Source organism: Mesoplodon densirostris, chromosome X (assembly GCF_025265405.1).
Source record: "Mesoplodon densirostris isolate mMesDen1 chromosome X, mMesDen1 primary haplotype, whole genome shotgun sequence".
Classification (NCBI taxonomy): domain Eukaryota; kingdom Metazoa; phylum Chordata; class Mammalia; order Artiodactyla; family Ziphiidae; genus Mesoplodon; species Mesoplodon densirostris.
The window spans coordinates 23,518,400-23,533,408 of record NC_082681.1 but is presented as its reverse complement, the minus strand read 5'-3'; the positions used below and the strand labels follow the sequence as shown (position 1 = coordinate 23,533,408).

General features: G+C 40.4%; 1 protein-coding gene across 5 annotated transcripts in view; it reads right to left on the bottom strand.

The window, feature by feature from the left end:
* The window catches only part of AIFM1 (apoptosis inducing factor mitochondria associated 1), a 31,309-nt gene extending 17,056 nt beyond the window's left edge, over nucleotides 1–14,253 (bottom strand). For 3 of the 5 annotated variants that reach the window (XR_009530877.1, XR_009530878.1, XM_060087231.1), the window contains exons 1-5: nucleotides 13,983–14,253; nucleotides 6,549–6,691; nucleotides 2,254–2,353; nucleotides 932–1,056; nucleotides 677–807 (exon numbers count right to left, since the gene is read on the bottom strand). Coding sequence is in view for 3 of the 5 variants with exons in the window: in XM_060087231.1 (XP_059943214.1) it covers nucleotides 677–807; nucleotides 932–1,056; nucleotides 2,254–2,353; nucleotides 6,549–6,691; nucleotides 13,983–14,088 (605 nt within the window). In the remaining 2 variants the exon portion in view is untranslated. Of the gene's footprint in view, nucleotides 1–676; nucleotides 808–931; nucleotides 1,057–2,253; nucleotides 2,354–5,234; nucleotides 5,366–6,548; nucleotides 6,692–7,446; nucleotides 7,737–13,982 lie in introns of those variants that run through there. The other 2 variants (XM_060087233.1, XM_060087232.1) reach the window with 2 other exon arrangements.
* Between the last annotated feature and the right edge of the window lie 756 nt (nucleotides 14,254–15,009).

The window sequence follows — 15,009 nt, the reverse complement described above, 5'->3', positions numbered from 1 at the left end:
TCTTCCTTACAGTGTTCCCACTATATACTCCCAATTCTTTTTTTTTTTTTTTTTTTTTTGCGGTACGCGGGCCTCTCACTGCTGTGGCCTCTCCCGTTGCAGAGCACAGGCTCCGGACGCGCAGGCTCAGCGGCCGTGGCTCACGGGCCCAGCCGCTCCGCGGCATGTGGGATCCTCCCGGACCAGGGCACGAACCCATGTCCCCTGCATGGGCAGGCGGACTCTCAACCACTGCGCCACCAGGGAAGCCATATACCCCCAATTCTAAGTGCTTCCTAGGGCATCCAAGGAAGTGCCACCGAACAGTTTCTTTTTTTTTTTTTTTTTTTGCTTTTATGGGACATGCCTAGGCAGGTGTGAAGAAGTGACAACACAGGCTGAGCTGCTCTTCACTACAGAAGTCTAACACAAAGGTCCTGGAAACAGGAGCATTAGTGCTTCAGAGGCCAACATTACATCTTCAGTTGTTGGTAGGTCTGGTTAACAGAATCCAGGACTCTTGCCACTACAGCCTGTTGTTGCCTCTAAGCTATACCAAGTGTGTACCACAGCGGACTCCAGTGTGCAGCCAAGTCATCTGTCCTACTCGCTACATGTGGTTCATGCAAAATCCTGACCTACTCTTTGTGCTTAGCTGAAGTTGCTGGTCGGACCCATTTTACATAAGTGAACAGACCTCCTCTCTTTCCCATTCCATTGTTTGAATCGCAGTGTCTTTGTGACATTTGGATCATCTGAAAACCACAGTTCTTTTGAAAGAGGAGGTCTCATGTATGGCAGCTCAGGATCTTCAGATACGATTAGTACCTTTAGACATGAAACAATGATACTTATCAGAGCCAAGTCATTTAAGAGGCAAATAAAGTGTTCACATTGGCTAAGTGCTTGCAGACTGCGCCCTCCATGCCAAGCAAGACAGTATGTGCCTTACCCTGGCCCCAGGATCCCGAGCCCGGATGGATCTGGCTGCAGCAAAAGCAGCAGTGCCTCCACCGATGAGCAGGAATGGAATGTGACTTGGTACCCTGACTTCAGGAACTGGCTCTCCTTCTGGAGCTGTAAGAAAAAGACCAGACAGGGTGAATTTTTTTAAGTCTCAGACAACTCCTTACCACTATTAAAAAAAAAAAAAAAAAAGGGCTTCCCTGCTGGCGCAGTGGTTGAGAGTCCGCCTGCCGATGCAGGGGACATGGGTTTGTGCCCTGGTCCGGGAGGATCCCACATGCCGCGGAGCGGCTGGGCCCATGAGCCATGGCCACTGCGCCTGCGCATCCAGAGCCTGTGCTCCGCAACGGGAGAGGCCACAGCAGTGAGAGGCCCGTGTACCGCAAAAAAAACCCAAAAAACACCCTGCACTTGACTCAATCCTTTACATAAAAAGCTAGCAAAACACTGCAGCTACATTAATCTTATCAAATTTCATTGCATTCTGATAGTATAGGAGAAGGAAGCATCCCTTTCATTTCATAAGTGAAAAATACCCAAAAAAGAGGTGAATAATTTGGCCAATGTCATTCATTCACTAAGTCTCTCAGAACTAGAACCTAGCTTAGTGTTTAGCTATTTCTAAAATATATGAGAAAGTATATATTAGAAAGCTTCTGCCCTTCCCATTAATTTCTTAATGACCAACAGGAACATATCAAGTTCAGTTTCACCTTTTGTTAGCAATAAAGGGGGAAAACTCAGCAGATCAATTGTGGATTATTAAACAATGTTCAAAACTAAGGAGGTGGTATGAAGGAAAGCAATGGAAATCGCCTACCCAGAGTCGTGGGGCTTATTAAAGGATTAAAACATTCCTCTCTGAAAAATCAGGCCAGATGTGTGGGATGGAAGTGATGGCTAGACCTATATGCTTTAGGGAAACAAATGTATCTTTAACAAATTGAAACTCCAAAGACTCAAAAGGGGAACAAAACAGACCAAAAGAATGTCCTCATGGAAAAAAAAGGGGCTTCATCTCTTTTCCAATAATTTTCCTTGCCAAGCTTGCATTTTTTATTTAAAGCTTGCCCTTAAGAGTCTAATATAAAGAAAAACAACCAATCATAATTATCACTAATTTTATTCTCAAACCCAAATTACAGTCAAACACTGTAACAAATTGCTCCCCGGTCTGGGGTAATACCATAGTTTCTGGAAGCTTACAATCTCACAGCATCATCGTGTCTAAACAGTATACCTGAAAAGCATAGCACCCAAATTGTTTATAACTTTCCCTTTATATACTGAGTCTCAAATCATACTCACCAGATGATGTGGCCTTTTTCTGTTTCTCTTCTGGTGTCAGCCCTAACCCTGAAATTCTTTCATTGTATCTTTTTTGGTCATCTTTTATTGTCTTGTAGGCCTGAAGACCCAAACATGGAGAAAATTTATTTCATCATACAGCTAGCTAGCTCATACCAGAAGTAACGTTCATTATCTTTCGATTAAATGAGAAACTTTTGTCTACATGAGGTAAGTTCTTCTATGTTAGAATCACTAAGGCAAAAATTATTTTCTTAAGAAATAAAAAATACCGAGTGTGTACACACTTGGTGTGGAAAGAATACACGTAAGCAGAAGGAAATGTTGCAGTTTCAGATTTCCTTAGGCTATATGTGAAGAATTTTCCTCATATTTAATTCTGAAGGTACAGCTAAAGAAAAAAGAAAAACATTTTATACTGGAAGAATAAAGTGCTAGGAAGAGCTAAACTTTATAAAAGGGGTTTTGGACTATGCTGGATACTACCTGTGAAACCAATCTATATGGTCCTGAGTAGGAAGCTGGGACATAGGTTTTCTTGGTAGATGTCCCAAGTTTCGCTAAGTACTTAGATAATGCCCTGAAGCATGTCTGCCTGTATGCCTAGTCTTATAGAGTAACCCATCTTTCCCTCAATGGCCTATCCTTTTATGACACTCGGATACTTAATGGGCAAACATCTCTATTAAGCACCTACTGTATTTCAAATATACTATCTTCTCTATCCTTTCAAACTGAAGAAGGGTACCTTAGCACTGACTAGTTATTTTTTTTAAATACAGCATCAGAATTTATTGAAGATTTTTTAAAAAGCAGTAGGCAAGAATGACTTGTTTGCATTACAACACTTTTGCTCTTTTGTACCCCACAGGGTCAATAAGATAGGAATTTAAGTGACCATATGTCAGTTGAAATCCCAGATTGTTAATTAATTGGAGGAGAAAGTAAGGACAATCAGAGGAAGTATCATAAAACATGTTCTAAGAATACTTCTATGAGCCCCTTACAAAGCAGCCCACTAGGCAATGTGCTGCAATAAGGAACCTGGACTCTCAGACCTGGACTTGACATTTATGAGCCTGGAAACATCTAACATATGATATGAATGGACTAGAAAATTAAGTACTGTATGTTAAAAGATAATGGTTATTCCTTGAATTTACCACTAAATTCATCAAATTCATAAATTGAATTCAACTAACATTAATTTCAGGAAGAAAGTTTTTTTATCTTGGCATCAGATATCATACACAAGTCCAGCATTTACCCATTCCTTAAAAAAATATTTATTTTAAGAAAGAGACGTTTACCTAAAAAGACGGCTTAAGCTGGTCAGTGTGAGTGAACAGAGAAATAAACTGGGGTCATGTTCACACTGAGAGGGATATCCAAAAATAGCCTAGGGCCTCTCATACCTCCTAATGGCTTCACACACGAAGGGAAGAGCAAACCAAGAAATAGCTTGAGGTTTAGTGGGGAAAGGACAAGAAAGAGGTTTGTCGCATATTTATATACATATATATTTATATATTCAGCTTTTAAGTAAATGTTCCAATATAAAAATAAGTTTACAGACATACTAAATAAAAATTTACCTTTTTCCCCCGAGTGTTTCTGTCTCCCCAGATTGCACAGATTTTCAGTTAGTGACATGAATACATGTCAGGTTAAGAAAAACTACAAACTTATGAAATATGTTAGCAGACAACTTTCCTCAACAGATGAATATAACACCATATATTCATCTTAAAGGAATATGAAAGGAAACAGTTCATTTTCTGGGCCAGGCAATGTGGTCCTATCAGTTGAACAATGGCAAAGGGCCCAAATACTAAATCTCATTAAATATTCTAAAGGCCACCTTGACTCTGCTCACTGACAAATCTAAGCCACCTCATTATTTAAAATGTAATATAAAACTATACAAAATAGTTTGGTAGACAAAAGCTTATCATTTAATCTGAAATCACTATAATATAGCAGCTTTATTATTACCAGTGTTGGATAAACCCAGAGGGCAATGAGGCATTTAACTGAATGGCTTGAGAGGAACTTGTGCTTCACAGACATTTCTAGGCAGGAGAAAGCAACAGTGAGTGGCCCTATCTTGTGGCCTGGCATTAAGAGATTCGCCTGGCCAGCTCTGTGGAGGCCATCCAACTCTGGTACAGCAACGTAAACCAGAGGTTTAATAGCTTTCAACTGTTACAAACATATCAGATGCAAACAATTTAAATCTATTTCTGAATGAATGGGGTGGAACTGATGGGAAAAGTTGAGAGAGCTATAAAATGGAAAAGTTAAGGTTTAGACGGTAGTATCTGAATTATAAGAGAGGCATTTAAGAAAGCAATCCACACGAATGCATTAGCTTGTACCACTTCAGCCACTAGTTTGACCAAATTACAGATTACAAAAGGGACACTGCCAAATGAATTTACTTGAAATAGAGGCTGGGGATGAGCGGGAAGAACACTGCAATTTCTATGGCTTTTTGGACCTCCTCCGAAGCATTCAATAAAATGCCTTTTCACAATAAAAGTAGGGTTAATTTATTGTTTCCCACAAAACACAAAAATTACATTTTACCTAAAATGATTCAAAATGGTGTTCAAGTTACCTTTACTTGCATTCAATGTTTACTCTTTGAGACTGTCTTGTTAGGTATGCAGCACTAAAGCACAATATAATTTAGCATCATAAAAAAAAGAATTATGAAATTGGCAAACGTTTCAAAGGAAGGGTTGATGATGAGGATTTATAATAATCATTAAATGTACAGCTTTAGATATATCTGGTAAGACTTCCACAGTCTGAAGAATGAGACCGGAGGACTCCCTAGTGACTGACAATGTCCCTTTAATAAACACCTAGAAAGCACATGCTGTGAATACTTCATTGTTTCTAATGGATCACATTTTCATTAGTGCCATGGTCTCACCCACCCTACCCCAAAATATATTTTACTGTAAGTATCTTACATAATAAACTCCTGCCCCAGTGACTGTTGCTCCTACAATTAAGAAGTATACTAGGCTGCTGCCATCTTTCCCAGAAGCACCTGTAGACGCTAGTGATCTAGAAGGGGATCCTAGGTGATGACACTGCACAACTGTAGGTAAAGATAAGGCCAAGAAAGAAACAAAAGGAAATAGAAAAAGCACTAAGCATTAACGAAGAAACATTCAACACGAAGGCAGGGAAGCATTTTTGGTTACCCTGTGCTAAAAAAGAAAAAAATGCTGCTCCAGGAATGGAGGAGAATGTATATTTCCTCAAAGTCTGTTATCAGACAGAGCTCACCTATTTCTTACTCTGATTTGACCCACAACTGGTAAGAGCTGTCTACTTTTCTTGTGCACTTGGGAGTTAGGTCAGGGAATGATCATCTAAGTAGCTTCAAATAATTTTCATGCCCCCCCCTTTTTTTAACCTAGATCAAGTAACAAAGATAAGTTCACCGTCTTACCAGGGTAGAAAGAACTAAAACTGTAATGTCATCCAACCATTTGCTCTCAATAAGTAAAACAAACAGCTTCCTTCAATCAAGGGTGCTACTAGGTGTTATCTAAGTTGGTTCACTCAGCCTTACATGATCCAACTTTAGACTGATCTGCTTAGTCACAGTAAACCCTGCCAAGGTAAAGAAAAATGCCCACAGAATAACTCCTCTGTGACCAGCTAAGCTGATCAGAGTTCATTTAAGGAGATATTATTGTGGTACTACTACATAGCAGTTTAAACCATATTTCTCACCTCACACAAACTCCATCCTAAAACTGGAGATACTAGGCCTACTTCTATAATTTAGTATTTGGGTGAGATTCAGGGATAGTTTTCCTTTCAGGAATGCCAGATTGAAGGTTGTTGTTTTTAAATGTTTATTATCCCAAACTAAGGAAAAATAAAATATTTGACAAATGGGTCAAAATCAAATATTGTGCTAAGGAGCTGCAATGAATTTTGACCATATTCACAGGTTAGTGTGTCACATCGAAGAGAAAAGGTACAATTTTGTGGATTAGTCAAATCTAAGAAAACGCAGAGGCCTTCAAGTAAAGAGTAAAAAGACAAGTGAAAAAAGCAAAGATAATCAACGTGAGATTAAATTTCAGTCATTCCCAAATTGGCTCTCATAGGATATTAGACAGTAGGCACTTTGAAGAAGGCTTTTTGGAAATTTTTCCAAAAGGAGAAAGGAGAATTAGTTGTAAAAGTCTTAAAGCAGAGTAGTACTGAGTCTATTAATGGGAGCTGTTTGGCAGCTTCTTTACACAAGCTGCTTTTCTACTTACATATGCACCAGCTCCTATTGTTGATAAGCCCACAATAAGGACTAATACAGAATTATCGATTTTGCCCCCTGATGCACCAGAGCTAGTCATTTGTCTTGTCATCTGGAGTTCTAGAGGAACATGCCATCGCTGGAACAAGTTGCCTAAGGAACACAATTTATTAAGACACACACATACAAAAATAAAATAGTTAATACATGTTTATGACTAAACATTAATGCACTGTACAAGTAAAGACTTAACTGGCCATTGGGCTGTGTGATACTCACTGTCAAATGACCAAGGGAAAAAAATCTTCAAAACTGTACACACGAATACAACAGATATCAGAATGCACACTCTGACGTTGTTGGAGTTTTAACAGTACAATTTAATGCTGTCCAGGGAGGAATTTATAGCTTCCAGAAAAGGTAATGAAAAACACACGGGCAGTTCATCAAATACCTCTCTCTTCACATCTTCACCGTAAATGAAGTAAACATGGAGAGATGACTGAATAGATAGATATAACAAGTTAACTACAGACTACCTGGGACACGCTAACAACTACTTAAGGAGTAGTCTAAATGGCTGGCTCAAACCTTGCACAAAATAATAAACTCCTGCAACACAATCTAACGAGAATACAGTTTAGTCTTGTGTGAAAGGTAATGTGTCCTAGAAGACAGAAATGGTAAAGCTTAGAAGAAAACCAGAAAAAAAAAAAATTAGGTGAATTTATCTCCCCCAAAGAACTGAAGAATTTTGGACTATGAAATATTTTTTACAATGACAAAATTTAAAATATCTACCAACTATCAATACTTGGCTCTCAGTCCTCCAAAATAATACAAAGATTATGTTGATGTAAAAACTCGGTACAGCTATGTAAGAATCTGAGGATCATAACAACGCTCACACATGGAAATGTAAGAGTTTCATAGACTTCTTTCTCCAGGCGGATGCTGGCATTTTCAGATGAAGGAAGAAGGTCTCAGCACCTTCTCTGCTTGTGATATTCCTCGTGTTGACTATTGACCTAGAACAGGGGTTTGCAAAACTTTTTCTGTAAAGAACCAGATAGAAAATATTTTCAGGTTTGCAGGTCACATGGTGTCTGCTGCAACTACTCAATTCTGCTGATGTTGCACAAAAGCCATAACATATAAATGAATGGGCGTGACTGTGTCCCAATAAAACTTTGTTAATGGACACTGAAAGGTGAATTTAAAAAATTTTTCAAAAAATAGTCTATTAACACTTTTTTTCAGCCATCTGAAAAATGTAAAAAACAATTTTAGCTCAAGGGGCATACGAAAGCATGTGGGTTTGGCCTGTGGGCTGTAGTTTGCCAATCCTGATCTAGAACAGTGTTTCTAAAACTTGAGTGTGCTTCAGAATCCCCTGGAGGGTTTGTTAAAACATGGATGGCCAGACCTACCCCCAGAGTCTCTGAGTTGGAGGATCTGGGATAGGGCTCAAGAATGTACATTTCTAACAAGTTCCCAGGTGATGCTGATGCTGCCAGTCTACACTTTGAGAATCACTGGTCTAGAGGCAAGTATATATGTTCTGGTCTGACCAAGCTTTAAAAGACAAACAGAACGGCGCCGGTAGCTATTCCATATGTACTTGCAGAGATGTGAAATAGGGAGTTTTCCCCCTTGCTTTCACAATTACAGGGCTCAGAGGGGTAAAAACAAGTCCAAAACAGGGCTGCAGTCTCTTACCTGAAATGAAATCCTTGGGAACATGTGCATTCCAGAACTTGGAATTGTTAGGTTTTAAGTATATAATGCATACACCGTATAGTAACACCCAACACAGTAAGGGGCAGCAACCCAGTCACACACATTAGTGTTTCTATGACCAAGCACACTGAGTGGAATAAACAAAAGACTCTAAGTAGCTTCTCTCCAGTTCAGGTCAGGTTTCACTGACAAATGAGTTATAAAAACTTGATTTTTAGTCCTATTTTGATTTCTAGATTATAGATAAGAGACTACGGACCTATATTCTTAGAACTGGAAATGTATTTTTCTCTACTGTTTTTTATTTCTTACCTGTTTTAGAATTCTTCATCACCACATGAAATAAAAGGGCTTATATTTGGAAATAACAACAAATCACTAAAATAAAAACATGTGCAAGAGTGGAGAAGCTTATCTCGATCTGGGCAAGCTTTTGATTTTCAGAAGTTCATAAAAACGATGAAGCATCAGAAATAGAAACTGACAACTCTCAGAGCTTAGGAAATGAAACTGGGTAGAAAAAGTTCCACATGGCTTAGTACAAAGAATTTAGTTTTGTCCCTTACCTTCACTCCAAGTTTTTTTTTTTACTGAAAATAAATGCTTTTAAAATTCCGTTTATCCCTCTAGAAGATCCTAAATACAGAAATAATAATAACTTTGCTTTAATATAATAATTTAATATAATATTCTGATTTTGCTTGCTTTTCACAAACATAAAACTAAAGGTGTAGATTTGGGTAAGTTCAGCAGTTCTGGCCTCAGTTTGCACACACAAAAAAAGACATTTAAAAGTAAATTGGTTTCCTCAGGGTATATGCCCAGTAGTGGGATTGCTGGGTCATATGGCAGTTCTATTTTTAGTTTTTTAAGGAACTTCCATACTGTTCTCCATAGAGGCTGTATCAATTCACATTCCCAACCAACAGTGCAAGAGGGTTCCCTTTTCTCCACACCCTCTCCAGCACTGATTGTTTGTAGATTTTTTTTTTGATGATGGTCATTCTGACCGTCATACCTCATTGTAGTTTTGACTTGCATTTCTCTAAAAAAAAAAAAAGGTGCTAAAGAACCTAGGGGCAGGACAGGAATAAAGACGCAGACGTATAGAGAATGGACTTGAGGACACAGGGAAGGGGAAGCTGAGACGAAGTGAGAGAGTGTCATGGACATATATACACTACGAAATGTAAACTAGATAGCTAGTGGGAAGCAGCCGCAAAGCATAGGGAGATCAGCTCGGTGCTACGTGACCACCTAGCGGGGTGGGATAGGGAGGGTGGGAGGGAGATGCAAGAGGGAGGGGATACGGGGACATATGTATACATATAGCTGATTCACTTTGTTATATGGCAGAAACTAACACAACGTTGTAAAGCAATTATACTCCAATAAAGATGTTTTAAAAAAAGTAAATTGATTTTTTACAAAGTAAATGGGTTTACATTTAAACTATTGTTTGAAAAGAAATATAATACAATACTGTCATTAACAAACCAACTTTTTACATACCTAGTGACTTTAATTTTGTAAAAGGTGATAATATTGTATGGATGTTCATATTTTCCCTCCAATCTTCTTTTACCTATAAAATTATTCCCACACCTTTCCCCCCATAGCCTCAAAGTCTTAGGAGATTTTACATTATGACTGAAACATGCCTTTTCACTTGTCTTATTAATGTGGGAAAGCCACCTTACTCCTTGACTTCTCATTGCCCCAATCTACTTGTTTTAGATTTTCTGCAGTCAGACCACATGTACAGAGGTAGAGCTTCCTTCCTCACATTTAGGATTCAATTCTTTCTTTTTAAATTTGATCATTTATACATAATAATATGATTGCCATTTTAGCGATAATTAGAACCTCTACTGTGTCATATAATTATCATTTCTTTTTAGTGGTTGGAATAATTAAGATCTAGTCTCTTAGCAAGTCTGATAATATAATACAACATTATTGTCTATATTCAGTATATCGTGCAAAGATTCAATTCCTATAGGTGTCTGCTCAAGAAATATTTCTTGAATTAATGAATAAAATAAGGAAATAGAAATTCTTCCCAGTTCTACTGATAAGGACTGAACATTTTGAAGAATTCTTTGCAAAGAAGTTTTGGCCATATCCCATTGTACAGGCTGCTTAATAATAAATTAGTAACTTCAAATACCACAGGCTAGCATTAGAATAGTACCTAAATTAGCAAATTCATTTCTTTAGATTTCATAATCTCCTGTTTTTCCATACTCCCAGAAGGCCTTTTCCAGAAATACATCCACACAATTGAGGCACCTAGGAATCTCAAGTGGTTAAGAGGTCTATATGCTCTTGAATCTTGTTTCTGAATGTCAAACTTATTTTTCTGACATGGATAAAACACAGGATAGGACAAGCCTAGATGATCTGTCCATTGTAGTTCGATGCCTCTTGTGTGAAACACTCTGAAGGCACCAGAAGAAAAATGATTTAGATGACAGAAAAAAAAATCTAACTCTATTTTGCAAAGTTAAGTCCTTCACAGTACTAGGGTTCAGTCACTGAGAATTCACCACGTACCAGAGACTGTACAAAATGCTGAGGACACAAAAATAAATATGACATAACTCCTGTCTCAGATAGTGTATAGTTTAGGAGGGGAGAATGGCTGCTACTATTCTGAATATCAGAAAATGAACTTGACACAAATCACAGGAGACTCAAGACTGCTCAGTTTGGTTTTTAATCCTTAGGTCAGAAGAATGGAAGGGAAAGAGTCATTATTCATCAGAACAGTAGTTTCCAAACTTGCCTGATCATATGAATTACATCAAGGGGCTTGTTAAATATAAATATAAATTCCCAAGGCTCTCTCCTAGAGATTCTCATTCAGTACTTTTAGGGTTGGCCCTCCACTCAATTTATATGACCAGGCAAGTTTTGGAAACATAAAACTTACAATATGCAACAACTCCCTTAAAATATTAGAAAATGTCTAGAAAATACAACATACTAATTGGTTGCAGAAAATGCTGACTTGCTAAAATTTTCTTCTGGAAAGTTTTGCCTCAGCAGAAAGAGTGGGTAAAGGCTCATCTTCTAGGCTTCAAAGAAAGTGTCATTTGGCAGTGTCCAGGAAGCCTGGATCCTTGCCCACAAGATGTCCAGTTTCCTTTTTAAAGAGGTGAGAAGGATTCTGAACAGAGAAAAATGTTCAAACATTTGACCCTCACCTCAGGGGTCGGTGATCAGTCTGATCACATCGGTGGCACAATGTTTGATAACCAAATAAAATACTACAGAACAGGGGCTTCCCTGGTGGCGCAGTGGTTGAGAGTCCGCCTGCCGATGCAGGGGACACGGGTTCGTGCCCCGGTCTGGGAAAATCCCACATGCCGCGGAGTGGCTGGGCCCGTGAGCCATGGCCGTTGGGCCTGTGCGTCCGGAGCCTGTGCTCCGCAACGGGAGAGGCCACAACAGTGAGAGGCCCATATACCGCAAAAAAAAAAAAAAAATAGTACAGAACAGAAAATATCTACTACCTAACCAATCTGCTCAGTGCTGAATGCAGATATAAAGTGGTGACTATTAATTACCTTTAATCATTTCTGGAAAGAGGCAGAGCATCCAAATAAAGTAAATAAACAAATAGTAGCAATTATGGTTTTAAGGTAAAAGGCAACATATAATGGAAATGAACCTGACAATGGTGACAGATGTGGATGAGACGTTTCAAGGGAGGTTTAAAGTTTGCTATAATCCTGGCAAAGAACTAGTGGGGAGGAAGGGAAAAAAGGAGGGGAAATGGCATATCAACAAACAATGCCTCTTCCTGAACTATGCAAAAACATATGTAAATGCTGCTATGTGCAAAAGAAACCAGATTAAAAGCAATCAGTAATCAAGCCAGAAAACAAGGTTGATTCCTTAAATGACAGAAGCATTTCTTTTTGAAATTGTAACCACCCCCACCCACTGCTAAAGGTAATGATGTTATACTCCGGTGCTTGGCCAAAGGACAAAGTAAGTGTATACAAAGAAATGATGGATATGTCGAGAAGTCAGAATATATTCTACAGCAGACTGCCTTAAAATAAAGTCATGCAATGGAAAAGAACATTTTCAGTGAGTATTTTTCAGTAGTTCTAATATCATCAACCACCTCAAATGTCTCATAAATCAATTTACCTTTGCAAATCCATACTTAATTGATGAGAACTTTAGGTCAGACTTCAGAATGCTGGCAAAAGTTGTGAGTTTTAAGCAAAATAAGCACACAAAGTTTGAAAGCCCAGTGTGGATGAAAATCTTCAGCTTACCTAAATTCCTGTCCAACTTACATAGAGCATCCTCATTTCAATGCACAGAACTCATACAGATGACATCATAGACAGGACGTTAGTTTTTAAAATCTAATCTGGTTTTTAAGTTCCCAAAGCAACATGTCTTAGAACATACCTCAGGTACACCCATCAGGAAACATTTTCTTGAGGCATAGCAACTGGAAAAACTATTCAAATGCACATTCCCGAAGACTCTCACAATCTAAGAGAAATATTTTCCACTTTTTTTTTAAAGCACCCAGAAGGCAGTTCCAAATTGAAAAGGCCTCAAGGCAGTTCCACACTGACATAGCAAATGTGAATATCCTCGGGTGGCCATTCAAAGATGATTGATAAAAAAAAAAAACAACAACAACAACAACAACAACAAGAACAACAAAACAGTACCTCCTACAGGTGGATAACTCTTTACCCCCCTGAAATGTGCAGGTTGGAAATCAGCAGGCTCAAGACATGCTTAGATAAATTCAAGGAATCTGATGCCCAATGGGCTAAAGGGGAACCAGATTCATCCTTAACCTTTTGAGGTCAAACTTTAGGAAGCAGTGTGGAGTTGGGGAAAGAGGATTAGGGACCTAGAGACTGGCAAACTAACCTTTGCTCTGCCTGTTACTTAGGTATGTGACCTTGAGCAAGCAATTTCACCTCTCTGTGCCTCGGTTTATTATCTATAAAATGAGTGGGTTGAACTTCACTACGAAATCCCTTCTAGCTCTAAAATTTGTTGAAACAACTTCATGGAGGGCAAATACAATGCTTTCTGCAAACTGTTTCTTCAAAGCGTTGAGACTACCAAGAATTACACTGACCAGGCATCTCAGACTAATTCTAGGCCAGCTCTTCCCGGTGGCTGGCGCACGGCGGACTGACCCCTTACTTGCACTGATTGCACTGTTTCTGTTTCACAGGGCACTCAAATCTATGAATCTGATCTGGGGTTTGGAAGGTAGGCAGGTAATATGCTCATTTACAGAAGGAACTGAGGCGTAGGGCTTAAGTGTCCTGCTTAAAGTCTCTCAATGGATAAATGACAAAGTCTACTTCACCTCATTGCTCTAAAAAGGCAGACTGGGGGTGGCCGGGAGGTGGCATTGGACAATACGAGACAGCCAGCTGTTCTGTTATCCCTGAATAGCAAACCCTCCCAGTAAAAGGCCTCAAGCCGACTACTGGGCTCAAATCCCTTGAAGGTCAGGCCGGCACGGCTTGCGAAACTCACGGTTTGGATCCCGCCAATTCGGAATTCACGCGACTGTGAGTGTGTTTATAGTTTTTCCCCAGGGGTGGGGGTGGGGTGGGGAGGGAAGGCCTGAGAGGCATAGGGAGCCTGTAGAACCCAGGCCCTTGGTCTTCAAGGTGGGGTTTGCCCGGGATGGGTCAGTCACCTGGGAGCCGGTTCCTCTGCCTCGGGCCTCGGAAGCACACTGTCCGCACCAAGGGCGCCAGCTTCTGCTTCAAAGCACCCGCCGCCAGGCCTCCACACCGGTACATTTCGGCAACCGTTACTCTGGACCTCCTCCTCCTTTCCTTTCTTCTTAAGCACCGACCGACAGGTCAAACACCGTGGTCCTTGGCCCGTTCCCCCGGCTCCCTTCACACGCACTCTACGTAGGCTCCTCCTCCCAGCTCCGGGTGGGCATTGGACAGCTAGGCCGGCCTTCTAGAGCGGGGGAAGGGGAAGCGCAAGCGCGACTGGAGGCCTACTGCGCAGGCGTAACGCTCAGCGCCGCATTGCGATTGGTCCGCACGGGGAGAAGCTGTGCGCATGCGCCTAGCTGTCCGAACACTTGGCAAGACCCCAGGCTGAGTTGCTTGCAAGTTTCTGCAGGTTGATAGCAACGCGTTCCGCTAAGCGAGCTCAAAAGCTGTCCAAGGAGGGACCGGTGGGGCCGCTCTGCCTAGCGGTTGTGGCCGGTGTTGCCGCTCTGTCGATGGCGGGAACCTGTAACGGCACCTCACAAAGCGTGGCCCCAGCACCGCAGTTTGTTCTTCTGTTTTAGGCCACTAATTACTAGGTACTAAGCTTTCCCGGTTCTCTGGCTGGAGTTCACTTCCAGTATTTCCGTAGGTCCAGCCAGCGCACCTGGCTTCCCAGATTCGGAGTGGACTTCCGTCTTTTACACATTGCTGGCTCTTTCCCACCCAGCCCCTGTTTGCAGGACAAGTAATCATTCCGCGCTCTCTTTCCCAAATCGCTTTTATATTGTGCAGTTCTGTGTCCTAGATGCTGTACGAGGTGCTGCGGACAGTCTCCTGCTATTATGGCTTCCGTGCTTGAGAGCAGGATGCTGGCAAAAAGAGTTCGTGCTTCCCAGACTTTCTGTGAGAGTATTCCTAAGCAGGATTTTAAGAGTTGTGGGAGGAGTAGGGTGAGGGGCTGAGTGTAAATAGGTGTTTTGACTCTACCAAATG